The 26,556-nt window shown below is 40.7% G+C and overlaps 1 protein-coding gene across 6 annotated transcripts in view; it reads left to right on the top strand.

Annotated features, from left to right (window-relative positions):
• The window catches only part of AFF1 (AF4/FMR2 family member 1), a 166,496-nt gene extending 154,145 nt beyond the window's left edge, over positions 1-12,351 (top strand). For all 6 annotated transcript variants that reach the window (XM_016161023.2, XM_016161022.2, XM_036227730.1 and 3 more), the window contains 5 exons: positions 2,437-2,573; positions 3,173-3,244; positions 3,678-3,815; positions 5,736-5,938; positions 6,899-12,351. In XM_016161023.2, coding sequence (XP_016016509.2) covers positions 2,437-2,573; positions 3,173-3,244; positions 3,678-3,815; positions 5,736-5,938; positions 6,899-7,020 — 672 coding nt within the window. In that variant the 3' untranslated portion in view covers positions 7,021-12,351. The remainder of the gene's footprint in view (positions 1-2,436; positions 2,574-3,172; positions 3,245-3,677; positions 3,816-5,735; positions 5,939-6,898) is intronic.
• Positions 12,352-26,556: the final 14,205 nt, after the last annotated feature.

The raw sequence follows: 26,556 nt of genomic DNA, 5'->3' as shown, positions 1-26,556 counted from the left end.
AAAAACGGATCCTGCTATTGAAAGTCACTCTATTTGTGTTTCTCCTGAAATATTTTGAAAGGTGGGGTAGCCTGTTTGCATTCCAGAATCATCTTAGAGCCCTTGAGAGACTAACGTGAGGGAACACTAGACCAAAGCCATCAGGTGAAATTTTAAGATGAAGGCAACGATTGCACCGTTGTCAGACGTGCTTTAAAAAAAAATGAACTGTTTCTACCTGGTGGCTGTTGGACTTTCTGGAAGGTGGTGGTTTTGTTATTAAATGCATACATAATTAAATGTGGTTTCACATCTTTGCTGCTGCAATATAATTAGTGTTTGCCCTTTGTCCTATTTAAACATCTGAACATAATGTATTCCCCAAACCTAAACTCTGGCAAAAAAAAACTCTGAACATACCACAGAAGAGTGTAGGTTGCCTTTATTCTCCCACATACAAACCTAACCATATACTCTATGGGCCCACAGGGGTCTGAATCAGATCCGTGCGTGGTAGACATCAAGATCAGCCTGGTGCTCGTAGCCCCAGTCTGGAGACTGACATCTGTTCTCAGATGGGCTAGGGAGGGCTGGGCTGAGACCCTTTTTATCAGGTTCCCATTCATTGGAGCAGAATGTTTATTGAGTCCTCACCATGCTGGATTTTGTAAGGAGATCAGCGACAACCCCCCATAGTCCTGTCTCTAAAGCCACCTGGTACCAGGATGATCTGAATCACATTAAGAGGACTAAGACTGTGACAAACAATGGTATCTTTTCAGTCTTCTTCCTTCCAGCTTTTCAAGGTGGTTGCTAGGCCTGTATGAATCTTTTGAGTTCTGAAAAAGAGTAAATATTCAGTACTTTGGCAGCCAGTTATCTAAAACTTATCTTGACATTGGACACTTTCAGCCTTCGAGTCCTTCATTATTCAAACAAGAAAGTATTCTACAGGGAACTTTGTTTTGCTTTTAATCTGTATACATGCACATCTTTTTTCTCCCTACCTAAGCCAGCCACACATCCCAGTCACCAAGAGCAGTCCTGATCCATGCCTGTTGCATCCCATTTTAATAAATAGTAATGTCTCATCTCAGTCAAAATATGCCAGTTTGGACAAAAACCCGAATGGCCAGCCTCTTTGCCATATTATCCTTCAATTGCACAGTGTCTCAGAAATGCCCATATCACATTCCAAATAGTTAAGTACACAACTAAATATAGAGGAGTGTATTTCACCTCTACATGATGCTCATTGTTGAGTAGGGAAATAACTCTAGTACTTTAACACAGTCTCAGGAGCTACATGGAGAGTTTATCACAAGTGTATTCGCATTATTACCCTTACAGCATACTTAAGGAGGTCAATGTTGACAGATAGCGTTACTGTGGTTTCTTCTCTTTATGCCCTAAGGCAAATATAAAATTTGGAAATTCTGTGAAAGATATGATAGTAAATAAATAAATTTGAAGAGTTAAATCCCCACCAGTAAAGCAAACCAATAAGGCCCTGTACTGCTGGTTAATTGAGCCATGCTAATTTGATTTTTTTTTCTTTTTGTCATTATTTTTCTGAGCCTAGGAAAAAAAATATTTTTAAGTTATTTTAAAAAAAATTAGTAGCCCTAACCTTCTTTCTAATATGTCACTGTCTTTTTATACTCCAGTCTTTACTGTATCATTCTCTTTTTTTGTTAAACATTATCAAATTGAAAGCATTAGCAGAAACTACAGACTTACATATGTGTTTAGCAGTTGCTCTTACAATGCGGTGCATCTGCCACATGTAGGAAAAAAGTCGAGGCGCGCCTCAGTCACAGTGAACTAGCTGTGTTCCACGGGCCAAGAAGACCGTTGAGGGATGAAATGTATATTCAGGTTTTGGTGACTACCAGTATCAGATTTCATTTTTTTTTCTGTGTTCCCTTTAAGAGTCTCTGCAGTTTTATCCCCGTTGGCCCAGGGAATAGCCTTGTACACTTAACTCAGACTTCCAAAGGAGATGAAATAATTTGTTTGGCTCTAAGATAGCATAAAACGATTATTTTTGACAGAGTAAGATGCTCATGAACCATAATGTTTTCTACTTGTTATAAGATAAACTTCGAAACATGCAAAGAAACTTGTGTCTGCATTACTCTAGATGTGTAGATGAATAATCCTCAGGAAAATTATTTGAGTACTTGCACACTAATAACAATGAGACTGTCCTCATTGCCTTAGTTTGATATGTATTTTAATAAGATTTTGAGAGCATGGCCTTAATGCAGGATTATTTTCTTTTTCCTACTGAATTTGTTCTAAAAGGACAGAGCCAACAGGCTTTAGTCATCATTTTGATTTGTTTTGTTCTTGCACTTCTCTGTAGCCATAATTAAATTGTGACCGCAGAGGAAAGTTGTAAAGGATGTGGCTGTGTGTCTCAGGCCTAACGGTGACCGTGCTCTTTTCCTACAGACGGACAAGGTGGGGAAGGCTTTTAAGTACTTGGAAGCCGCCTTGTCCTTCATCGAGTGTGGGATTTCCATGGAGTTGGAAAGCCCAGGGTCCAAGTCAGCCTACTCACTGTACTCTGAAACTGAAGACCTCATTAAGTAAGTGGCAGGTCATTTTGCCATTCTCGTAAGTACTTCTCTTTCCTCACCTTTCTTGCTGTAATCCACTTGAACCTTAGTATGAAGACAGCTTAGTAAAGGGGAGCCTTCAAAGAGATACTGATCCAGGAACTTTTTTTTTTTTTTTTTTTTTGATACTGAACTGAAATTATATTCTAGGTGAATGCTAGGACAGAGAAGTTGGATCCAGTGACCTCATTTGCCAGGTGCACTGTGAAATGCCAAACCTTTCAGAGAGAGGTTGGTTTTTCCAGTTTGGCTTTCTTATCAGATCCCCTCTCATCTCAGTTTTACCTTCCTTCTTATCTGCATTTCAATCGGGCACTCAAGGCATGACATAAGTCTACTTGGGGTCAAGTTAGTAGACAGGCCAGCGAAGAGACACGTACGTTCTCACTAGTTTTTTGAATCGTCTGAATTGTTGTTCCAAAGCCTTTTTTTTTTCTTACATTGCTCTCATCTTCACATCTTCAAGATAAATCAATATACAACCAAGACAGACATAATAAGATGTCTTTGTGTCAGGGATTTTCCAACTGCTTTTATTTAACCCGATCTATTTTTATATTTTCCTATAGGTTCATAATGTCATTGAAATCCTTCTCAGATGCCACAGCACCAACACAAGAGAAAATATTTGCTGTTTTATGGTGAGTGCTTTTTTTTGTCTAAATGGTGTCACATTTGTTTTTGTATCTTGATGTTACAAAGAGATTTTGAAATTTGTTTACTTTGCATGAAAATTACAGTGAAAGGTGAATCAGTAAAAGATTAAAGTCAAGGGTTTATTGCACTGATAGTTAAAATTATTATGAAATGGCACCTACTGCCATTTTACTGATGACTCGGTAAGTGCTTTAGTCCTGTGACTTAAATGATATCCTTGTATTTTTGTATTTTCTACCAACATTTAATTCTGATGCCAGTGAACAGTGCAGCAAGAGTCTTGTGATAGTCTTCCTCATGCAGATGAGGAAAACTCAATGTGTTCATTAGGCTGTAGAAGATTAGTTGGCTTCTGCAGTAGTGACGTTCATGCCTGGAAGGTGATTCTTCATTTTAACCTCTGTTTTATGTTCATAGCATGCGTTGCCAGTCCATTTTGAACATGGCGATGTTTCGTTGTAAAAAAGACAGAGCAATAAGGTATTCTCGTACTCTTAACGAGCACTTCCAGAGTTCTTCCAGAGTTGCCCAGACACCTTCTCCATGCATTGCAAGGTAATGATGAGCTAATTTAAATCAATTCCAATATCGGTTCATTATTTACCATTTGTATATACATTTGACTTTGGCTTTTCAAAAATTCTATATGTGTATGTGCTTTTTGCTCCTTCAACTTAAATCATTTGCATTTTTCAGCCTTTTCAAGGAATATTTATAAATCAAGGTGCTTGCCTATTGGGTAACAAAAAGATAATTGCAAAGACTACAGGGTCAGTGTTAGAGCTTTGAAGATCTTTAGCTATGCCTAACGACACAAAACAACTAGAGGCAGAGCCAACAGAACCAGAGCCAAAACCCTTTTCTATTTACACGACATCTTGGCGTTTCAGCAAATAACCACCTTCCAGACCGTAGGCCCTCCATCTTCTGCAGGATCCATAACAGTGACATTTAGAGTATAAACAATCATCTTTAGTTAAAAATCTCCCTACTTTGTGAATTGAAATTGTTCATCTGTGCCATAAGATGTTGAAAAACAGGATCCTTATGCAAGTGTTGTTAACGTGAAGATAGAATTTTTTTCCTTGTAGTAGCTGCCTAATATTTTTTAAATTTGGTCATACTCCTCGACAAGTTCCCAGTTCTGATAGGTTTTGCTATTTTGAGATTATCACCTAGAAGATTGCCCTGTTTCCAGCACATTCAAAAGAAGAGACACCCATATGGCCTCTCTTTAAAAAAGTCCTGAGAAATAACTTTTCACCTCTGAAAATTTTCATGACTCCCATCTCTGAGATATTATTTTAAGTTAATACGTTGTCAGTCACATTAGTTTGGATAACTCCATTAGCATTTGTCCAACCAGCATAGACCGAGTGCCTTTTCTGTACCAAACCTTGTTTTAGGTCCGGGGGATACAGCAGTAAACAAAGTAGACGAGTCTCACTGCTCTCGTGGAGCTTCGCTCTAGTCCTTCGAATTGTGTGTTCTGCTGGGGACGCTTAGGATCCATGCAACTCAAAGAGCAGGTCACTGCCACCCACATTATGAGGTCACTGCTGCTGACCTATCTTTCCGTTTTATAGCCAGTAGGCCTAAGTGATTTCACTTGTATTTCTCATTTGATCCACCTCAGGGCACTTGTTAACTTGCATGTACTGATATATTGTCAAGAAGAGAGTAGAGGGAAGATTATGACTCCCCTGATACATGATGCTTCCTTGCCTGGCCTCCTCGTGGGCCGTCTTAACGTCATTCAGTCATTGATTCAGCAGATATTTATCAAGGGCCTACTCTTTGCACCTACTCTGCTAAATGCTAGAAATGCAAAGATTAATAAGAAATGGTCCCTGCCTTCAAGAGGCTTGTGACTCAGGAAGAGGAATAAACAGAAAAGTACAATGGAATGTGAGAAATGTAATAGACAAGTTAATAAATAATAGCAAGGAAACAAAGTCAGTGGCGGAAAGGAAGTCTTAATGTCGCCCAAGCATCTGGAAGAGTGCCAGGTGCAGAGTAAGTGCCCCACTACTGTCCATTGAGTGGACGAAAGAAGGAATATATAGGTGATTGGGACCGCCTTCACAGGGCGGCACTGTCTTACTAGGAGAAGTCGGGGTAGGGGTAAGGAGAGGAAGGGACTCCAGGCCTAGGGAGTGGGTGATGTAAACAGCCTAGGAAAGCAGGTTGGGGATACAGACTTGCCCACCTGATCCTATGCCCAGTGAGGGATGCCCAGCCTCCATCTAGTTATTCTTTCCGTTTGCTGGGTCCCCTCCCCCCGTATTTTATGGAATAAATCCAGAAATACTGAGCAAAGGGCATTTTTTCCTGTCTGTCGGACCTTATAGAGGAGATTGTCATTTTGGCTAGTACGCAACTGAAACTTCGTGACCTGGCCTATAGTTCCAGAGACAGGAAGTCTGTAACCTGGGGGTTTTGGTGATTAATCAGTTCTTTTCTTTCGCCTTTCAGAAGCACAGGCACACCATCCCCCCTCTCTCCAGTGCCTTCTGCCAGCTCCGTAGGGTCCCAGTCAAGCGCTGGCAGCGTGGGCAGCGGGGGGATGCCTGCCACCATCCAAAACATGACGTCTTCCTATATCACCGTTACTTCCCACATCCTTACCGCCTTTGATCTTTGGGAACAGGCCGAAGTCCTTACAAGGAAGAATAAAGGTAAACAGCTCTGTGGTGGTAATGACCGGGGCATGGCACCTGGCAGGGAATAGCATCATTTGTATTTTATGTTTCTTTCTTTGAAAAGAAGGAAATGTGTAGTTATATGTTCTTAAATTTTCTCTATTCTGCCTCGTAACCTAGTCATACTTCTTTTTTGAGCTCTGTGGCATGGAGCTGAATTTCTTTGGCTAGATTTTAGCAAAATTAAATTAGAAGTAGCTTCAACACCTTCGCAGGTTCGGGTGCCATCCTTCCAGCCTGAACTGAAATGCTAGCAAAAGGGCAGGGCAAATGAAGAAAGGAAGTCACTGGCTCTCCCGAGGCTCAGCAAGTTTGGGATATGAAGAAGTATACCTCAGTACTGAGTTTGTTTTCAATGTATGTTAAGAAAGATGGTTAGCGACAGTACAAGAAATATGGCGTAAGTAAACATTCTTAAAACATGTGAGGAGACGCCCCACCTTCAGAGATCCAGTTCTTAAAGGAAGACGGCAACATCCATAGGTCAGGGGTGGAAGTTGGGGTGAGGGTGGGGATTTGGAAAAAAAGAGAAAGGCTTGTGTGAGAAGGCCCTTGGAGAAATCGAAAGTTTAGGAGATGGTGGAGCATGCTGCTAGAGGAACTGCTTGGTATCCGTGCCAGTGACCACTGAGTAAATACTTACACGTAAATACTAGTTTCATGCTATTACATATTTTTCCCTGGCCGTAGCCACTTAACTACCTCACAGCCTCTTAGAAATTTCTTAGGAAACTAATGACGCTTTGCTAGGCATTATGGATTCAACTCTAAAATAAAACCCATAGCAAACCATAACAGTAGATTGTAATTGTTCGCTGTGATACACGAAGTACAGAATATTGTGGGGATTGTTTCTGGGACTTTGACTTTTTGTTTCCATTTTTGTTTTTGTGTGTGCAAGTATGTTTACTTGGTTTGCTTTTGCTTTGTTTGCAGAGTTTTTTGCTCAGCTCAGCACAAGTGTGTGCACCTTGGCCCTCAACAGCAGTTTGACGGATCTGGTGCACTACACAAGACAGGGTTTTCAGTGGCTAAAACAAGGAACCAAAACACCTTAACAAAGACCCAAGTTGATTTTATGTCTTGGGAACTTTTTTGCACATTGGAAGCCTGAAAAACAGTCCAGACATTTGTCTTATCAGGACACGAAACTTGAGAAGAGAAGCACCATGAGATGGCCAGGACATTTGTCCACTTAAACTCTCAAGAACTGTGTGATCATTGGTTACACAGGATGGTTATGCAGACGCGGAAACAAGGAGGCTGGCTTCAGAGATGATCTTGCCTTTCCTAACTAAAGGACAGAGTGCAATGTAGCCTAAGAGGAGCATATGATGGTCTAGAAACATTTCTGTACTTTTTAACCAGCAGGATGCAAGTCGCAAAATGAAATGAGGGGAAACAGTTTCAGCTCTGAAAGCAAATTCACGTCATCTCAGTAGCCCACTAGTCCATTCCCAAAAGGAAATATTTTTAACAATGAATTTTGGTGTAGGGTTTTGTGGATGATTTTTTCTTTCTTTTGAGTTTTTTGGGGAAATATTTGTTTGGTAAATTCTAACAGTCATCTGTAAAACATAAATTGTAAAAGACTCCACCGTACCCCACTCTCTGTCATTTGAACAGTGGCTTTGATAATACCAAGTATTGTCATAATTTATAGAATTGAAGGCAACCCCCCACGCCCCGCCCAGTGCCTGGAGTGCTGCACGTTCACCCCAGCTCTGACTTCTTCGTTACTGTGCTGAAAGCCCATGACGGAACAGCGGAAAGAGGAGCTCGGCACACGGGGGAGCCGCGGGGGACAGGGCGCCGCCGTTCCCACCCCCTGCCTCAGCAAAAGGCAGTCGCCATCGACTGAATTTTCTGCCCTGGGGAAGAAGGGAATCAATGTTTATACATGACCAGTTGGCTAAAGGGCTTTTTAATTTTTGTTTAAGTAGAGCTGGAATTTGAGGTGCTGATCTGTGGTCTACAGTTATGTGGTAATCCATGTTGTCTAACCAACTCAGAGTTTGTCAGCGAACAAAGAAAAATTAAATCTACTTCTTAGAGAGGCTATATTTTTCTGCTACAAATTATTTTATATTTATAGCAAAACTAGACTTTTCAGAGCCCTTGATTGTCTAGGGGAAATTAACTTCCAGAGAGGATGTGGAGATTTGGGGTGGTGAATTAGATTAAAAAAAAAAAAATCAAATCATCACCACATGCCTTTACTCCAGAGTGTTCTCAATCAATTAGATTTGATAGATTGAAGAGGAACTGTGGCCTTCCTATAAGTTGTTATTGCCCTGTTATATACATTAAACCAAGTTTGTTTTGAATGACCTAAAATGAAAGAACACATCAGAATTCCTACATATCATAAGCACAGATTTTCTTTTTCATTGATACTTTGAAGTTATTATCGGAAGCATTATTTCGAGTGCAGTGTTTTTAAAAGCCCTTTTAGAAGTAGAATTTGCACATGTAATAAAATTGAGGAGTATTCTCTCTACAATTGGATTATTTTTCTTCTTTCGCCCCCTCCTACCCCTCTAACATGTTTCCTACCAAGCATGTTTGACATTTTCCTGTTTACTTACTAGTGAAGAAGGGAGTACCATCTTTATAATGAAGAAGCCTGAGGTCCATGTGACGAATGTAAGAGCTTTCTTAGTAATTTGGCAAATACATAAAGGAATATGTCGAAGATGGGAGCGAGGCTTGTTTTTCACAGTATGAATCGTGTGAAGCTGTTACGTCAGTGTCTTATCCAGCCTGTTCTGTGGTCCTCACTACTCAGGGCAGGGGTCTGTTACCGTGTATTTAGGTTAAACCCAGAGAATTCATATCTGAGCATAAGAACTTCATGTGTGATCTTGATGGACCAATTTCATTTATTGATGTCCTAAAGCAAAAAGCCTTGGTCCTTTTTAAACTACTCATTTAGAAAGCAGCCTGTTGTTAAGTGAACAGTAATTGCCTGGCAGATTGTGTGCTTATGGCATTAAGTGTCCATCTCTTATATGTAGGAGACACCAGAATCAGACTTATGTAATCGTTTAATGTCCTTTTATCTGCCCCTTATTCTCTGGGCCATTTCTGCCCCCCTTTACCTCACTGCTCCTCAGTATAAGCCACCTGTTAATTTGGAGGAATGTGTTCTTTGGAACAGGTTCTGATCTATGCAGATAGTGCCAGAGCAGGAGTGTGTCCCGTCAGCCAGCCACAGCGCGTCCGTGACCACGGGCATGTCCAACTCGATTTCTTAGCCAATTCTAAAAGAAGTGATGCTCTTTCAGTGGCCTTATTTTTTTTTCTCCCACCCCCCCCCCCGCCTTGACCTTTATATTAAAATCTTAGTTATCCCTTGAAAAACTAATGAATTTGCAGAGATCAGTTTGTACTATTTTGATCATGGAGTTTCTGATTCGTCCTGCAACATGCAACATGCATTATACCTAAAAGAATTGCTAATTCCTACTTTTTAAATAGAGTATGTAAAAGGTGGTGGCTGATGCGTCCTTAATGGTCATAAGATCTTTTTGCTGTTACAGTTGTATATAGAAATCACAAGGCTTTTTTAAATCATTTGCACTTTTTCACTGCATGCTTAAAATCCCAAAGGCCAATTTGTACTGAAAATCGAAAGGACTAGATTATAAAATTAAGCCTTTGACTATGTGACGTTCTTAAAGCAGTAATAGTACACACTTCACAGTGAGACAAATACAAAACATCTTGTGAAAATTGAGTGTAAAATCTTGCCTTTGGCACTACAGTTTGTGTGTGTGTGTGTGTGTGTGTGTGTGTGTGTGTGTGTGTGTCCTAGGAAATGGAAAAACACTGTTTTACTTATAAAAATGTTGAATGTTTCTGTTCTTTCTGGAGATAATTAAAATGTGAATCACTGAACTTGAGATTTTAGTCAGACTAAGGAAGGGCCTTGCTAAACAAAGAAAAAACATGTACTGGAATTTACCAAATTACACCAGGCTAAGAATGTGAAAACATAGGCCGCATACTAGCCGTGGTGAAGAGTTGGAGTGTCTAGTAGGCATGGTGTCAGGTCTAGAACTACAATAGAATGACTTATCTGATATTATGATTTAATCACAACACCGAATGCCAAAAGCATCTGATCTCTTTGAACAAAAGAGCCTTTATTTTATAGTTTTGTTTTGACCAAAATGTTTTAGCTATTTCCCTTAGACAAACTGGATCACACTTATCTCCCCTGTTCTATATCCTTTAATTCCAGAACTAAGGATGTTTAGAAGCTAAAAAGACGCCCCTTCCTGGCTAAAAACTTGCTTTAATTGGTACCTTAAATATTGTAGTGGTCAGGAGCTTACTATTTTATTCTGATTTGTGTTCAGTATTTTTAGCAGTAAAAAGAAACCATTGTACTCTCCAAAATAAACAGAACTCTTAACATTGATATATGAAGGGAGATATATGTGTACGTTTACATAGATACGCACACAGAATAAGAAGTGGGTTGAATTGGATATATTTCTTGTGCTTTTCGTTGACCAAACCTACTTCTGGAATAATGCTATATTTGTTTTGCTATAGCTGTAAGAGATGTTATGTGAGTCTTGCACCTTTTGCTCTTCTGCTTCAGGAAGTTTTAAGGTGTATTTATGCATCTTAAGGTAACTGAATCAAATAAGGCTTGATTCCCTACCTCCTATCCACAGATTCTACAAAATTTTTTCTTGAGGATTTATTTTCCCAGACACTACACAAAATCTTTGAAAAAACTTTGTCACTTCATTTATTATACTCTTTACCACTGATAAGCAGTATTTAAATTTTGCAAGAATATTTGGGCTTCTTTTTTGAAACACACATGAAAGTTTGCTCACTGAGAAGTGATTTCTGCATTATGGCTGTGGAGGGGTGTCGGTCGGAGTCATGGCGGTACTGGTTCCTTTTTTCCCTTTCTCTAGTGGGTTACCACTTTTGTTTTTAGTCCTGTCGAGAGTTTATGGATGTAAGGTTTTTCTGTTCCCCCCCTTTTTTTTCTGTCATTTTGTTTGCAGGAGGTGGAATGGCAGAATAGCATTATATTGGGGATTTTCTTCAAACGATCCAAGTGGTACTTCTACCATATAAATAAATATGCAATCTCGTCGTGTTGGTCTCTTGGTGACTGAGAATGAATTGTGACCACTGGCCATGTTCTTTAGTTTTTATTTATGATGAGTTAACAAGCACCATCTACCACCTTTCTCAAGGTGGCTATAAATTTCCTATTGTCCTGGGGCTTGGTGGGCAGGGGGTGGGGGGGAGTGGATCGCACTATGTTCTGTTCCAGTGCGTGTCAGATATCAACAGGTACTGTGATGCCTAGAGAAGTGCCTATATTTCTCTACCCAAGAGGGCGGGAAGGAAACATACAGCTCTCTGTGAGCCCAGATATTACTGTATCGGCCTGGAAGGATGAGGGAATGAGACCATGGACAGTGAGGGTGCTTCTTAGGCAGTGGCTGACCTAAGAAGGTAACTTGCTTTGTGTAAAAGTAGATGTTTAAGTGATGCTTAACAATGACAGTATTGACTTCGCCTTTTGTTCAGGCCGTCAGCATATACCCTTAAAATTACGGCACACCCCCCAGAAAACAAGTGTACACTGTTCATGTCAGTGTGTGTGTGTGTGTGTGTGTGGGTGGGTGTGTGCGTGTATGTCCAAAATCTGGTTTTAATTTTTTTCTTTTTGTCCGAATGTGATGTTTAGGATGATACCTGAGCAGGGTTGCCTTCTTTTTTTTTTTTTTTTATTTATTACCATTATATATTATATTATATATTTTTTGCTTTCTTAAAACTTTAGAGATTTAGTCAAATCTTGGTATTATTAAAATTGTTTTAAAAAGGAATAAGTTGTCCAGTTGATAAATGAAGATCACTGGTTTATCTCTAAAAGAATATGAACTTTTCTTTTATTATTGTGGAGTAATGTGCCAGCTGTCTAGTCCACACAGTAATTTTGTTTGTAGAATAGAGAAGGAGTGATGCTCTCGATGGGAAGATGTGCAACACGAATAGAGGGGACTCCATGTACTTTATCTACTTCAGTAATGGAACTGAAACTTGGAGCTTTTGTGAATAAAATTTAGCTGCCTTGTATAGTCCTTGGAAAGAGACGTATGTGATCTGTGAGAATTATAGTTTGGTTTGTTTTTTTTTTTTTTTAGAAGAAAAATTTGCAAAAGATCTTTCCAAAGAGAATGTGCCACAGATCTTTTGTTTGTTCTCTGTAATGAGGATTAATTGCTGTAAAAAAAAAAAAATGTAATTGATTTGTTCACCTTCAAATGCTTTCCTTTTCACAAGAGGATAGAGCTGTAAAAAAAAAAAAAAATTAATAAAAATTTAGAGACATCATTGGAGTTGAATCATGTTTCCATTTTGCCTGAATAATTTTTTAAAAATCCTAAAATCGCTCTATGAAATTACCATTTACAGCCAAGGAGTCTCCCATGGAACATCGCACCCTCATTCACAATATGTATTTATTGTTGAAATGAGAAAAATGTGGGTAGCTCATCCTCTGGTTCAGTTTTTCAAAAACCTTACTCCACACAAATAAGCCTGCTATCACCACTGTGGCTTTTTATCCTTCTAACGTCAACTGCCGAGTGCAACAGTGACCAAGTTGCCTATTTTCAATTTGTTTGCTCAGTAGACAGATTTGTAGAATGATGGTATTGAAAGGAAACTAAAGGCCATCTGGTCCTTTCCTCATTTTGCCACTCTGAAAGAAATACTCAGTGGTTTTATATCAGAAAGGACCTAACTTTCTGAATTTGAATCCTAGCTCTCCAATTTGCTATGTGACCGACCTATCTGGGTTTCTTTTCTCATTTCTAAATTGTCGATTCGCATGTACCAAGTAAAAGCAAGAATCACATTAGATGATCTATGGAGAATGCTTTAGCAAAATCCGTGGCATAAACACTCAGCAACTGGTGGCTCTTTTTAATGTATTCCCTCCCCACTCCCCACAATATCCCAACACCTGACCCTCCGGCCTCTGACTGAACACTAATGAGACCTCACTACCCACCTCTTCCTCTTTAATTTTTTGTTCTTCCTTTCATTAGGGTGACCTCTACTTACGCTGGTCCTAACGAACAAACAGGGACCCAGCCTTGGCAAGTTTGCAGTAAAGTTGTCAAATGGGCAGGGACTGGTCAGCACGCTATGCCAAGAGAGGAAAGGGGAGTGTTTCAGATTGAGAAGCTACAGGGAAGAGATTTCATTTGAAAGATGGGTCATAAAATCTCTTCTGGGCTTTCATATTTTCACAGAAACTTTTCATGTCATATCTTGTCTTACAAATTTTCAGAATTAGCTGTCCATTGTATGGTTGTGCCAGTTTATCCAACACCTTTGTAAGACATTCCTAATTGGGGAGATATTATAAAGAATGTGTCCATAACCATCCCTGAAATAGACTATTTGGGCAGATTCAACAATCAATATTTTACACTATTTTCTGTATATAAGTGTGTGCATGTGTATATTTATGCTGAATTCTGTTTCACTCCTATACATTTTCTATGATATTTTCCAATGTAACCACAATAACATCTACGAAAATTTCGTAACACCTAATATTCAGTCCATATTCGAATTTCTGCAGTTGTCCTCCAAAGGTCTTTATGGCTTATATTTATTTTTACGGAGAAGTTTCGTGCATTGCTTTTGGTTGTTATGTCTTGGTTTATTAACCCAGAACTAAAACCTTTTTTATTGTAATGCCCTACATCTTGGATTTGTGTGTTTAAGTGTCTTTTAATTCATTCCTCTCCCTCCTACATTTCCTGCAAATTTGGTTAGGTTTAGAGGTTTGATTATATTTGGCAAGAATCCTTCATAGGGATTGCTGTGTGCTTCATGTTGCATCGCATCAAGGGGTACCCAGTCATTGTGTTAATGATGCTAACTCTGAGTCTGGTTAAGATATGGGCACCAGAACTCTGTTACAAACATGGTCTTTTTCCTGTTCCAACAACCTTTCATTTAGCAATTTAGCATGCATGAGTAATCCACTCCTTTACCAAGCCTTGGTAGTGTTTGGAAAATGCAAAAGGCAGAAATCACCCATTTTGATAGATGGGAAATGGTGTCTTCTGATGTTTTCATTTACATTTTTATTTCTACTGTATTGAGTGTTTCTTTCACCACATATCGAAATGCCATTTGCAGTGCATGGGTATGTGGCCAATACTCCTACACCCACTTCAAGTGCCCAATTCGGTAGATGTGGGGAAGGTTTTCACTAAATCATATGGTATGATTTCACCACTAGGAAGGGTTGTTAATGTAAAGAAAGGGTTGCTGAGCAGTAAAAGAGAACAGATGATCCCTCCAGGCTATTTGTCTTTTTCCTTTTGATTTATATATTCAGGACATTAATCTATTATTATGTTATAAATTCTCTCCAAATTATCTTTTGCTTTTCCATTTTTATTACAGCACTTTCTGACAGCCCTTTTAAAGTAGGTCGACTTCTGTTGTCTTTGCAGTTTCTCCTTTGGGTGTCTCAAGTAGATAAGGGCCGTTTCCCAGATATTTTGTGAGTCAGGTTTACTACCATTGAATGCCAGCAACAACTCTGAGGTAAGTAGTAATTTCCCTTTGTGTCCTTTCAGTTTTTTAATAAGCAAATATTTCGGTACTTTGGGGCCTGAATTATTTAAATAGGTACTTGTTCACCATTTGCCAGGGTTGCTGGGAATGTAAATTGTCACAATCCAGGCTACTTTTAATCAGTACATCTAGGTGGTGTTTAGAACCCTCCAGTCTACTCCAAACAACCTTAACGCCCACGGATTTTAGAGGTTTATCTGCTGTTACTTTGGTTGTGATTAGATGATAACTATACCCATCTCTTCTGTTTTGTCTTAGGACTATTTCAGTGTTTGTGGTTTCCCTGTAGACCACATTCAGCTGAAGGCAAGACTGTCGTGAGACCCAAGGCTCTGATAATGAGACCTGTGCCCTCTAACAGACTGGAGGGTTGGCCTTGAAATACTTTTCTAAATAGACAATTCTGCTTCAGCTTTAAAAGACCATGTGCCTACCTTGGATAAGTGCTTTAAATCACCCTTCTTTATTAACGGGGCCCAATCCTAACATCTCATTTACCTTATTTCATGTGTAGGAGGCAGAATCAAGTATGGATTTTTATCTCTCCACTGTTAAATATTCCTGTAAATTATCATCTAAGCAATAATACAAACAGGTGCATGCACACACACATTTCTACATCTGTATATACTGTTGGACATCAAAAACCAATTGCACTCAACTGCATGGGCTTCAGAAAAAACATCTTTAGTTAACTATGCAACTCCCTGCTTTTCCATCTTTGTCCTGTAATCTTCAAAGAACAACTCCTGCAGGTAGGACTTGGTACTCAGGATTGCAACTGAGGACTTTACAAGCATCTCAAGGGAGTTAGTGACCTGATAGGGTGGTTTTGCAGAAGTCCCCAAGCCTATGTATACATGAGAATCATTTGGGGATTAAAAAACATATATACTGTTTTTAAACGGATTTACAAAGAATAGTTTTTTTTAAAAAAAAATCAAATGACACAAAGCATATAGAGCAAAAAGTACAAGGGCAAGTCTGCTTCATCCCTTCTTCCCCAGAGGTAACTAACAGCCATGAAGTTTGGTATATCTTGTTCCAGAACTTTTTTGGTGGACTTACACATTGTTTTGAAACAAATATTTGGATATACTATAGTCTGGATCAAAAGATAAGCCTAATTTAAATTTTTTGATGTTACCAAACCACTTCTCCCAAAAAGCTCTTATACCAACTGTGTCAGCTTTGGGCGCAAAGTGGAAAACTTTATATCACTTCAATTTTAATTTCTCTAATAACGAAACTTAACCGTTTTGACATAAATTTATCGCCCATTTGTGTTTCTGAGGAATGCCTATGCCTGTCCTTGGCTCATTTTCTATCAGGTTATCTTTTCCTTTTTAATTAATTTGTAAATGAAGAACTTGAACTAGGTTGTTGACTGCCCCCCTGCACTACCCTTCCCCATCTTGCTCCATCACCTGCACCTCGGAAGATGTCAGCCATGAGTGGCCTACGTTTCCTACCAAGAAGCTGTGATCAGCCCCTAAGTGCATGAAACTCCATGCACACTTAACACTGGTTTGCAGGATGTGAAGCTCCATTAATCTTTAAAACTTATTGTCCAAGAAAATGACATTCATCTTGGATAAATTGGAAGCTGTAAAATATTGGCGGTTTTGAAACCCACCGAATGTACAGAATGAATTTCACCATATTTCTCTCTGGCCCCCAGAGATCAAATATAAAATTTGACTGTCTCATGTCAGTCCTGACCCTCCCGTGAATATATAGTCCTGTTAACCTGACATTTGCTTATTTTAAAGAAGGTAAAACAAGGGAGGACCGATTTCTCACCCCTATTAGATTTACTAATATCCAGTAGTTTGGGTGATGCCTTTGTGCAAAGTGACAGGGGACTGGGGGGTGGTGGTTCCTCCACATGTTAAACATTATTCAAAACAAATTTATAACATTTTTTTCAAATCTGTTTGCATAATAGATGGGCAAGCACACACATTCCCTACTTTCTTTATGTAGTTTTTCTAAGAAGAATTAAACAATACTGTCCATAGAAATAACTCAGCAGATTTGGTTCCAAAACAGATAAAAATTTGTCCTTATTAAATAATTCCAATATCTCCCTAAATTAGTTTTGATTTGTCAATGATGGCAGGCGGCATCATTGGATTAATTTCTTTAAAAAGCAAGATTCGTTATATCAACATTTTAAAAGTTCTAATCTGTTTAAAATTATTTTAATCCTAGAATATTTCTGTTAACCTTTCATATCCAATGCTTAAGTGGAATAAACCTTATATACCTCTTTATCCACCCTACTGATAAAGTTTAAGTAGATTCGGCCATATTTACTATAGAGTAGAATTACTGTCTACCAAAATGTTCAGAGATGGATGGTTTAGGTCTGTCTGCTGCTGCTTGCCTCCATTTGACTGGAGCAGTAAATCAGTCATAGGTCCTCCATCATGCTCTCCTATTCTGTGATCAAGCGTTTGTAGGTGTGCATATGTGTTTGTGTATATGGGTACACATACATATATACGTGTTCATTTTGTAGACATGTCAGGACAGTAAAATGCATTGTTAGCTAAGTGCATTGTGCTAAGGCACAGGAAGTTGGGCAAATTTCACATATGTTCATTCTCTCCGCTTTATAAAAAATAAGTGAGATATCCTGTGTAAAGCAACACTTGTTAAGTTCTTACTTTAAACCATTAAATATTTGGTTTTACTACCCTAATTTCCTGAAGCCACATCTTTCTTTACTTACCAAATATGCAATTCTTAAGTAAATCCCTGGCCAGCTTCCTTAGCTCATTTTTTTTCACTATTTTTAACGTGCATAGTCCTCTTTTTCAGCAGAGCCTGAGGAGCCTGGGGGCAGGTAAGACCCTTTCTCCTAAAGTTTTACAACTCTCTAAAGACCTATTTACAAAGTGTTACCAAGAATACCAAGGAGCCACCAGACATTCCATTTGTGTGCAATTCATTAAAAAAATAATTTACATTCATTCCATTAGTAAGAATTATTTACTCCTTTGGCTGTGGTTTGAGGATATGGTAGGTTTGAGTCAACAAAACTATCTCTGGCCTTTTCTCCACTTCATAGGCATGAGCCACTCTACAAGTGTAAATCCTTATACCAAAAGAGCCAAGTGCATACAGTAGATGATACCTGAAGCACAAAAGCTTAGTTTTGACTATACTGTACCTCCGGGGATTAAATAAAAGCTGCAATGAACCAGCCAGCTCCTAAGGATTAACGGTCATAGCAAAGAAAATATTTTGAATCTGGCCCTCAAACTGCACTCCATGTGCTAAACAATGCAAACACAATATGAAATAAATGTAACTTTTAACAAGTTTTAGCTTTCGACTTCTTATTAAGACCCTTTTCAAGTGTAATATACAGAACGCACCACTAGAGAGCAACCATTCTTTTAGGGAAGAAATGCTATAGAAAATACATTGATTTAACCACAATAAGATACCACTTCACACTAAAAAAAAAAAGGCTATAGTCTTAAGAAAAAGAATACAAAATGTTGGAGAGAATGAACAGAATCTAGAAATCATACTGTAATGACGGGAATCTAAATATAGTATAGCCACTGGAGACAACAGTTTTGCATTAAAAAGTTTGTTACAGCCCAGCAATTGCATTTATATGAGCCTACCCAAGATAAATGAAAACATATGTTCACATTGACATGTTCATGAACACGCACAGCAGCATTAGGCATCACAGCCCAGAAATGGGAACAATCCAAATGACCAAATGAATGGATAAAAAAAATATGGCTTATGCATAAAACAGAATACTATTCAGCAATAAAAATGCTATAGAAAAGATGAAATGAACCTCAAAACATTATGCTAAGTGAAAGCAGCCAGATACAAAAGACTATAGAGAGTATGATTTCACATATAAAATACCCAGAAAAAGCAAATTAATAGAAAGCACATCAACGGTTGCCTGGGGTGAGAGGCAGGGAGGGGAGAAGTAGAAGTTGACTATAAGAAGGACTTAGAGAATTTGGGGCAGTGGGAGTGATGAAATGTTCTAAATCTGGATTATGGTGATGTTGACACAACTCTAAATTTATGAAATCACAGATTGCACACACAGTGAGTGAACTTCATATAAACTATACCTCAAAATAAAGATGACTTCCACAAATCCACACTGATTTAGTACTGTATTAGAATGGGTACTGAGAAATGAAATGAGACAAGTAGAAGGAAAACTATGGCTCTGTGTTAGAATGTAATATAAATAATCACTGTGTCATTCAATTCTGAGTTCTGGTTTCCAGACAGGAAAAAAGATCATTGTTTGCAGACGAATAGGGGGAAATCAGGAAATTCGTGGTCAGTTAAAAATTTTATTACTTTTGGCAGAAGGCCAAAATAGTAACCTTAAAAGAAAAAATTGCAAAGTTTCAGGCGAAACACAATTTTCTGAATTTATCTCAGGACTTGAGAGTCATATTTATGAAGGGATTTATAACATAACAATGTGCTAAAGGAATGGTATATATAAAATAACTGATCTATGTGACTTTTGGGGTAAAGAGACACAAATTTACACGTCTACACCAAGTAATCTTACATTTCATGAATTATCCTTTTATAAACTCCTAGTTTAAATTTACTCAAGACTTCAGGTATGACAATAAATGTATGGGACCAAAAAGCTCATTCTGTGTACTAAGGTACTCCACAGATACTACAGAGGGGTCTAGTACACAAGAAAAAGGTAAGTGACTATCAATTAACACGAAATGATGCCCCCTTTTTGGCTCTAGAGTGGTAGTGGCAACAATTCTGCTTGTGGGGTTATGAAAGACAAGATAATCTGAAGAACTCTCCTGTTACTATTAGTTCTTGGATAGATTATAAACAACATATTTTTTAAATGCTTTACTGGATTCTCAGGAAAGCAGGGAACCTCCAAGGCCAATAGATATGCTGGAACCTGAACAGAGTGGTAAGTAAATGGAAAAGCCAAGGCCTTGAGAACAAATGCCGTTAACAGGGCTGGGACTAGGAGACTGAGCCGCAGGGACCACAGAAGGGAAGGAGCCTGAACACTTTGAATGAGGCCAGGGGAGAGCTAAACTGTCCCCGGAGCAGTTCCTGGCCAGGATAACAAATGCAAAACCTCTCACAGAGAACAAGCAAGCCCAATATAGAACCTCTGGAGTCCCATGGGTACAATTAAGTGAAGTTAGAAAAAAAAAAAAAAAAAAAAACAAGGAAGAATAGCACCATAAGGAAATATTCAGAGACAAAAAACGGATTTAAACCTCCAAAGATTTCAGATACAGGATTTATCAGCCACAGGATGGATATAAAGTATACATGAAAATTCCCAAAGATAAAAATAATAAATATCCATCAAATGACCAAGCTTATCTAAAAGAGAATGAAATAGCACTTTGGGGGGAAAATATCCATCAGTATGACTAAGCTTATCTAAAAGAGAATGAAATATTTACTTTTAGAAATAAAGAACATAGAAACTGAAATTAAAAATTCAATGGCTTATCAGGACTCAGATTACTCAGAACTGAAGTGAAATTTGATAAATAGCAAGATGGTTAAAGTCCTAGAAAAGAGAACAGAATATTCAGTCCATGGCAGAAATTTTCAGAGCAGAAAAGATATATATTAATCACAAATATAAAAATTACACTGTATACTAGCAAGACAAATATGGACACATTTAGATCACCCTGTAGTGAAACTACAGGTGAAGAGATCTTAAAAGTGGGAAGGAAAGATAATTAGATAGCTGACTTGAAGTGTGGCAGCCTGACCCTGCCTGGTCATTTCCTGCTTGAACGAGCTCGTTCCTGACTGCCCTTCCTCCACCTCAAAGGCTCTCCAACTGACAGTTGTTTCATAGATTGCTCACTAATTAATGTTACTCCTTACCACTGTAGCTGTGTAGGAATGACAAGACTGTATAAAACTGCCTGCCATGTTACAATGGGGGCTCGACCTCTGGATAAGAATCCTCTGAGCCTGTGCCAGCATCAATACATGCTGTTTCCTGCTTATAGCCTCAGTGTCCCGTCTCTGAGAGAATTTTGCAACATTTCTGGGGCTCCTCCAGGATCCGGAGATGGCAGATTTTCGCTTCCCTTGTCTCCGGAGTCTGGCCCACATGACACAGGGAAACACAGACTTCGCTTGGCGCGCCAACAGGCCCCTTGCCCATAAGGGGAGAAATGCCTCTTCCAGTGACCTTGGGTAGCTGCCCCAGAAGCACAACGGAACCCGGAGAGGCACAGGAACAAGCCCAGGAGCCCCGCTCAACTGAATGGTAAGGAATCGAACAGCCTGTCCGTTACAGGACAGAAGGGGAGTCTGATCAACCCCCGAAGTCACCCAATTACATTTGTTAGAAGAAACCGTGACCTCTCAGGTACATAGGATGGTGAAGCGTGTTTGGTGTATGATTGCATGTGACTAAGATGTGGTCTTGCTACAAGCCGAGAGTTGAGGCCCTATCCACGGTTCCATGGCTAACCCCATATGGCTTAGGGTGGTGTCACTGGATCTCCATGAGGAGTCTACCCCAGTGATGTGAGGTGGGGGTTTATATCAATCCACCGATTGCTAAGAGGTGCTTGAAAGATCACCGCAAGGGGAGCAGCCGGAGACAGGCGAAGCAAATCTCTGAGTGCATGTGCATCACCGACCATGGGTAGAAGGATGGGTGAACAACAGAGTAAATACCTTTAGGTTGTATACTTAAGAATTTCAAAAAGGATTATTCAGGAGATTTTTGAGTTAAACTCACCCCACAAACTCTGCACCCTTTGTGAGATCGACTGGCCCTCTTTTGGCGGTGGATGGCCAGCAGAGGGAGCTTTTGATAAGGAAATCATTGCAAAGGTCTCAAGTCATTATCGGTTAACCTGGCCACCCAGACCAAAATTCCCTTATATTGATTCTTGGGAGGCAATAGTTTGTACCCAACCCCTTTGGTTGAGAGTCTGCCTAGAGGAAAACTGTAGGGTTCTCCTAGGGAGAACCTTACTGCCCTGAAAGAATTCAAAGATGACTAGGTCGGACCAGGCTCCATTCTGCTAGGCCCCCAGTATGGTTCAAATGATAGTCGGGAGGCCAACCTACTGACTTTATGGTTGACACTGGAGCTGAACACTCAGTTGTAACTCAGCCTGCGGGCCCCCTTTCTCAAAGACAAGCTACCATTATGGGAGCAACTGGGGGAAGAGTCCATCACCCCTTCCTGCAGCCCCTCCAGTACAACCTCGGAGGAGTCATCCATGAATTCCTATATCTGCCAGACTGCCCCGTGGCACTGATGAGATGAGACCTTTTAGGAAAACTACAGGCTCAGATTATCTTTGAAACTAGATTACCTTTGAAACTAGATTACCTTTGAAACACGTGGCCAAGCAGCCCTAACCTTGGGGAGGCCAGAATCATGTCGCTCACGGTTCCCCAAGAAGAGTGACGCCTCTATAGTCTCATAGAAGGGTCCCAGTGGAGACCTAAACTCCCCTTCAAGTTGTCCAGAGGGTAGGCTGAAGACAACTCTCCAGGACTAGCTCGACGCATTCCCCCAGTGCTGCTAGAGTTAAAACCAGGAGCTGAGCCAGCCTACCAAAAACAGTATTTCATCCCCCATAAGGCAAAAGTGGGGATCCAAAAACATTTTAGAGAGACTTCTGAAGTATGGAATTCTTTGTCCTGCCAATCATCCTGGAATATGCCTTTGCTGCCAATTCAAAAGCCAGGGACCAATGAATACTGGCTGGTCCAAGATTTACGAGCAGTTAACCAGGCTACTGTCACCCTGCACCCTATTATTCCCAACCCATATACCTTCCTATGCCTCGTCCCCACTGAAGCAGATTATTTCACCTGTCTGGACTTCAAAGATGCCGCCTTCTGCATTCACCTGGCTTCTAAGAGTCAACCAATCTTTACCTTCCAAAGGGAAAGCCCTAAAAACGGAGACAAGGGCCAGTTGACATGAACACATCTGCCTCAGGGGTTCAAAAACTCCCTGATAATCTTTAGGAGAGCTCTAGCTTAGGATTTAAAGGTCTTCCTGGCAAACCAACACAGCTGTATGTTACTCAAGTATGTAGATGACCTCCTCTTAGCAGGAAAAACCTATGAGGAATGCATGGAAGGAATGCATCTACTCTTCAATCTCCTCTGGGAAGCATGTTACGAGGTCTCTAAAAGGCAGGCTCAAATCTGTCAAGAAAGAGTCAAATACCTTGGCTTCCACCTGTCACAAAGACGGAAACAAACGGTTTGCTCAATTCCCATCCCTACCATCTGATGACAAGTCTTCGAATTCCTCACAGCAGCTGGTTTCTGCAGAATCTGGATACTTAATTTCTCCAGCCTGGCCAAACTCCTCTATGAAGTCACAAAGCAGGAAGAATACGAGCCCCTACTCTGGGAATCTACACAACAGAAGGCCTTTGAAAAAATCATATGTGCACTATCACCCACAGACTACGACTCCCAGACTTTCAGTAATAACATTACTAGAATACAAGGGACAATACTGGCTAACCAATGCCCAGATGGTCAGATACCAAGAAATGCTGTGTGAAAATCCACGCATCCACCTAGAGGGAGTACGAATCTTGAACCCAGCCACCGTGCTACTCGTTAGGCCCAGCCAGCCAGACCACAATTACACTGAATTTACAGATGAATGTTTTCCTTTTCCAGCTGACTCAACTTGACAGACCAGCCCTTCAAGGACCCCGATGTAGAATATTACAGTGATGGTAGCAGCTTTGTGATGGGAGGAGACCGCCTTGCAGGATATGCTGTGGTGACCCTACATTCCACTACTGAGGCAAAACCTCTGCCTAGGAGAACCTCAGCACAGAAGGCAGAGCTCATCACCTTGACCCGCCCTTCAGCTGGCAGCAGAAGTGTGTGCTAACACAGACACTGACTCTAAGTTTGCCTTCGCCACCCTCCACATACATGGGGTCCTGTACAAAGAGAAGGGTCTAATCAATTCTGGGGGAAAAGACATAAAACATAGAAAGGAAATTCTAGAACTCTTAGATGCTGTGTGGGCCCCCAAGAAAGCAGTCATGCACTGCAGAGGACATCAAAAATGGGACACCATAATGGCTCAGGGCAACCACAGGGCAGACCAGGTTGCCAAACTGGCAGCAGCCGAGGAAATGGCCAGCCCTACAGCTCTAACTGCTTCCCTGTTTCCCAGTCCCTTAGCTGAATGGGACCCCAAGTACTCACCTCAAGAAGAAGCCTAGTTTAAGACTGAAGAGGGGAACTCCTCCCCGATAGTAAAAGTTCAAGGATAGGTGAATTGCAGTACCTGGGACCCTAGCCCCAGCTTTTGTCAAGCAGTTTCACCAAAAAACTCACCTTTGTTGCACTGCCCTAGAAATCACTCTGGGCCACTACTTCTGTGTACCCTGGTTCTCCAACATCTGCCGAGCAGTGTGTGAACAGTGTGAAGTCTGTACCTGCAACCCCAGGCAAGGGCCATGTGCCCCACCAGGGGTCCAAAGTGTCGGTGGCACCCCCTTTGAGGAACTTGAAGTAGACTTGACTGAAATGCCTTGATCATGGGGTTTCAAGTATCTCTTGGTCTTTGTATGCACCTCTTCCAGTTGGGTAGAGGCTTATCCCACCCAGACTGAAAAGGCCCCAGAAGTAACCAGATTGTTCCTCTGAGACACTGTTCTACGATTTGGCCTACTAATTACCATTGGCTCAGATAATGGGCCAGCCTTTATAGCAGAAATAGGGCAGCTACTAGGCAAGAATTTAAATATTAAATGGAAATTGCATACCACCTATCGACCACAAAGTTCAGGATAGGTAGAATGCATAAACAGGACCCTTAAGACCCAGTAGGGAAAACTATGTCAGGAGACACATCTACTTTAGGACGAAATCCTCCCCATGGCTCTATTAAGAATAAGATCAACCCCAACCAGGAAGACTGGGTTCTCCCGCTACGAGATCCTGTACAGGTGGCTCCCACCACTCACCAAAGGACTATGAGGAGACCTCAAGAAAATAGGTGAATGGACTCTGAGACAACAGCTTCAGGCCCTAGGGACCACCTTTCAGACTCTCAACCAACGGATTAGAGAAAAGGTCCCTGTTAGTTTAACCACTGAAGTTCATTCTTTTAAGCCAGGAGACTCTGGGTAGAGAAGTAAAACACTCAGCCCCTAAAATCCCTGTGGAGAGGCCCCTTTACTGTCATTTTGTCTACCCCGACTGCAGTTAAGGTTGCTGAAACAATGCCCTGGATACATCACAGCAGGCTTAAAACCCACAGATGCAAAGTAGAATGTGCTCCAGACTCTTCTGGGCCCCTCAAAGCAACCCTCTGGAAAAAAACACTGGCTGTGCTGACAGACCAAGGGTAAGACATCAGCCCCACTTTGGTCACACTAGAAGCTGACCAACCTATGCACAGCAGAAGTCTGAGGACAACGTCTCGTCAGGATGGCACCCCTAAAGACTCTTCTCCTTCTCTTCCTACTCCGCCACATGTGGCACCAGTCCCCCCACTTCTTCCCCTTATACCCACTGCATGCAAACGAACAGAATAGGGTCCAACACTGCCACTGGCTTCACTTCTGTAACTGGCTTACCCGAAGGGTGTGCCCTAAACATCACACTCTGTGCTCATTGGGGATTCCAATATTGGATGGAGTACACAAAGGTTAAATCTGAGAGTGGCCAATACTGCCAAGAGGCTGAAAAATTAGGGGAAACTTGGGTGTGTTGGCGATGGACCTCAAGCTGGGGAAAGGTCCATGACCATGCAGAGGGCCCAGCAGTCAGAGAAATTGTCCAATGGTTACATAATCCAACCTCATCTAAGCCTACACTGTCTCCTAGGCCCCAAAGCCCACAAACATATGATCAGCTAAAGGCTGCCTTGGGCCTAAACCTAGGGAAGAACCTCTTTTTTTGACCTAGCTGAGAAGACAGCCCATGAACTTGGTGTCACTAAAGGCTGGGTTTGTGGAGAAGCACTCATGAGTGAATACTGGCCTTGGAAGGAACTAGCCTAGACACCTTTTCCCTCCTCCAGTGGAACCATACGGTGGCTCACCATGAAGAGGTCGACCCCAGAACTGGGTCCTCTCCTTATAAGAAGTAGGGGAAGAATGTCTTGGCTGGATGGGTCCGGGATACACTCAGTGAGTTGGAGAAACTCTATGTAAAAGAATGCTATTTTGAAATCACACAAACTTAAACTGGTGGCCCAAGGCTCCTTCCTGGTACTGGGCCAATAATACTACAGCTAACTCTCCTCCCATGCCTGTTGCCTCTTGTTAGCCAGTCAACTACCTCCCTTAGAGGCTATAGTAGAAAAACTGTAGCAAAAGTCCTTATGCCATGGAGGTACCAGCCTCTAAACCAAAGTTAGAAGGAGATGATGCTCTCTGACCCAGTCCTGGGTCCAAGCATCAAAGGGGGTTATATGGCAGGCTGACTCTGCCTGGCCATTTCCTACTGGAATGAGTTCTTTCCTGACTACCCTTCCCCCACCTCAAGGACTCTCTAGCTAATATCTGTTTTTTCATAGCTGGTCAACCAATTAATGTTCTTCCTTATCTCTGTAGCTGTGTAGGGATGACAAGACAGTATAAAACTGCCTGTTATGTTACCATCAGGGCTCCGTTGAGCCAGCGCTGCCATCAATAAATGCTTCATCCTGCTTATAGCCTCGGTGTCCTGTCTCTGAGAGAATCCCACAACAGAAGTACAAAGGAAACCATGCTAAATATTGATACAAAACAAACTAGAATTATATCTAGTAAAATTATCAAGAATAACAATAAGTGCTGTGTACTCAAAGTTTATTACGAGTAAACTTTAAGCATTCTCATCACACAAAGAAAGGTAACTGAGGTGACTGATGTATTAACCTGACTGTGATAATCACTTCACAAAATATTCATGTC

The sequence above is a fragment of the Rousettus aegyptiacus genome, unplaced genomic scaffold, assembly GCF_014176215.1.
Source record: "Rousettus aegyptiacus isolate mRouAeg1 unplaced genomic scaffold, mRouAeg1.p scaffold_m13_p_10, whole genome shotgun sequence".
Lineage (NCBI taxonomy): Eukaryota > Metazoa > Chordata > Mammalia > Chiroptera > Pteropodidae > Rousettus > Rousettus aegyptiacus.
This window is presented reverse-complemented; position numbering and strand designations above follow the sequence as displayed.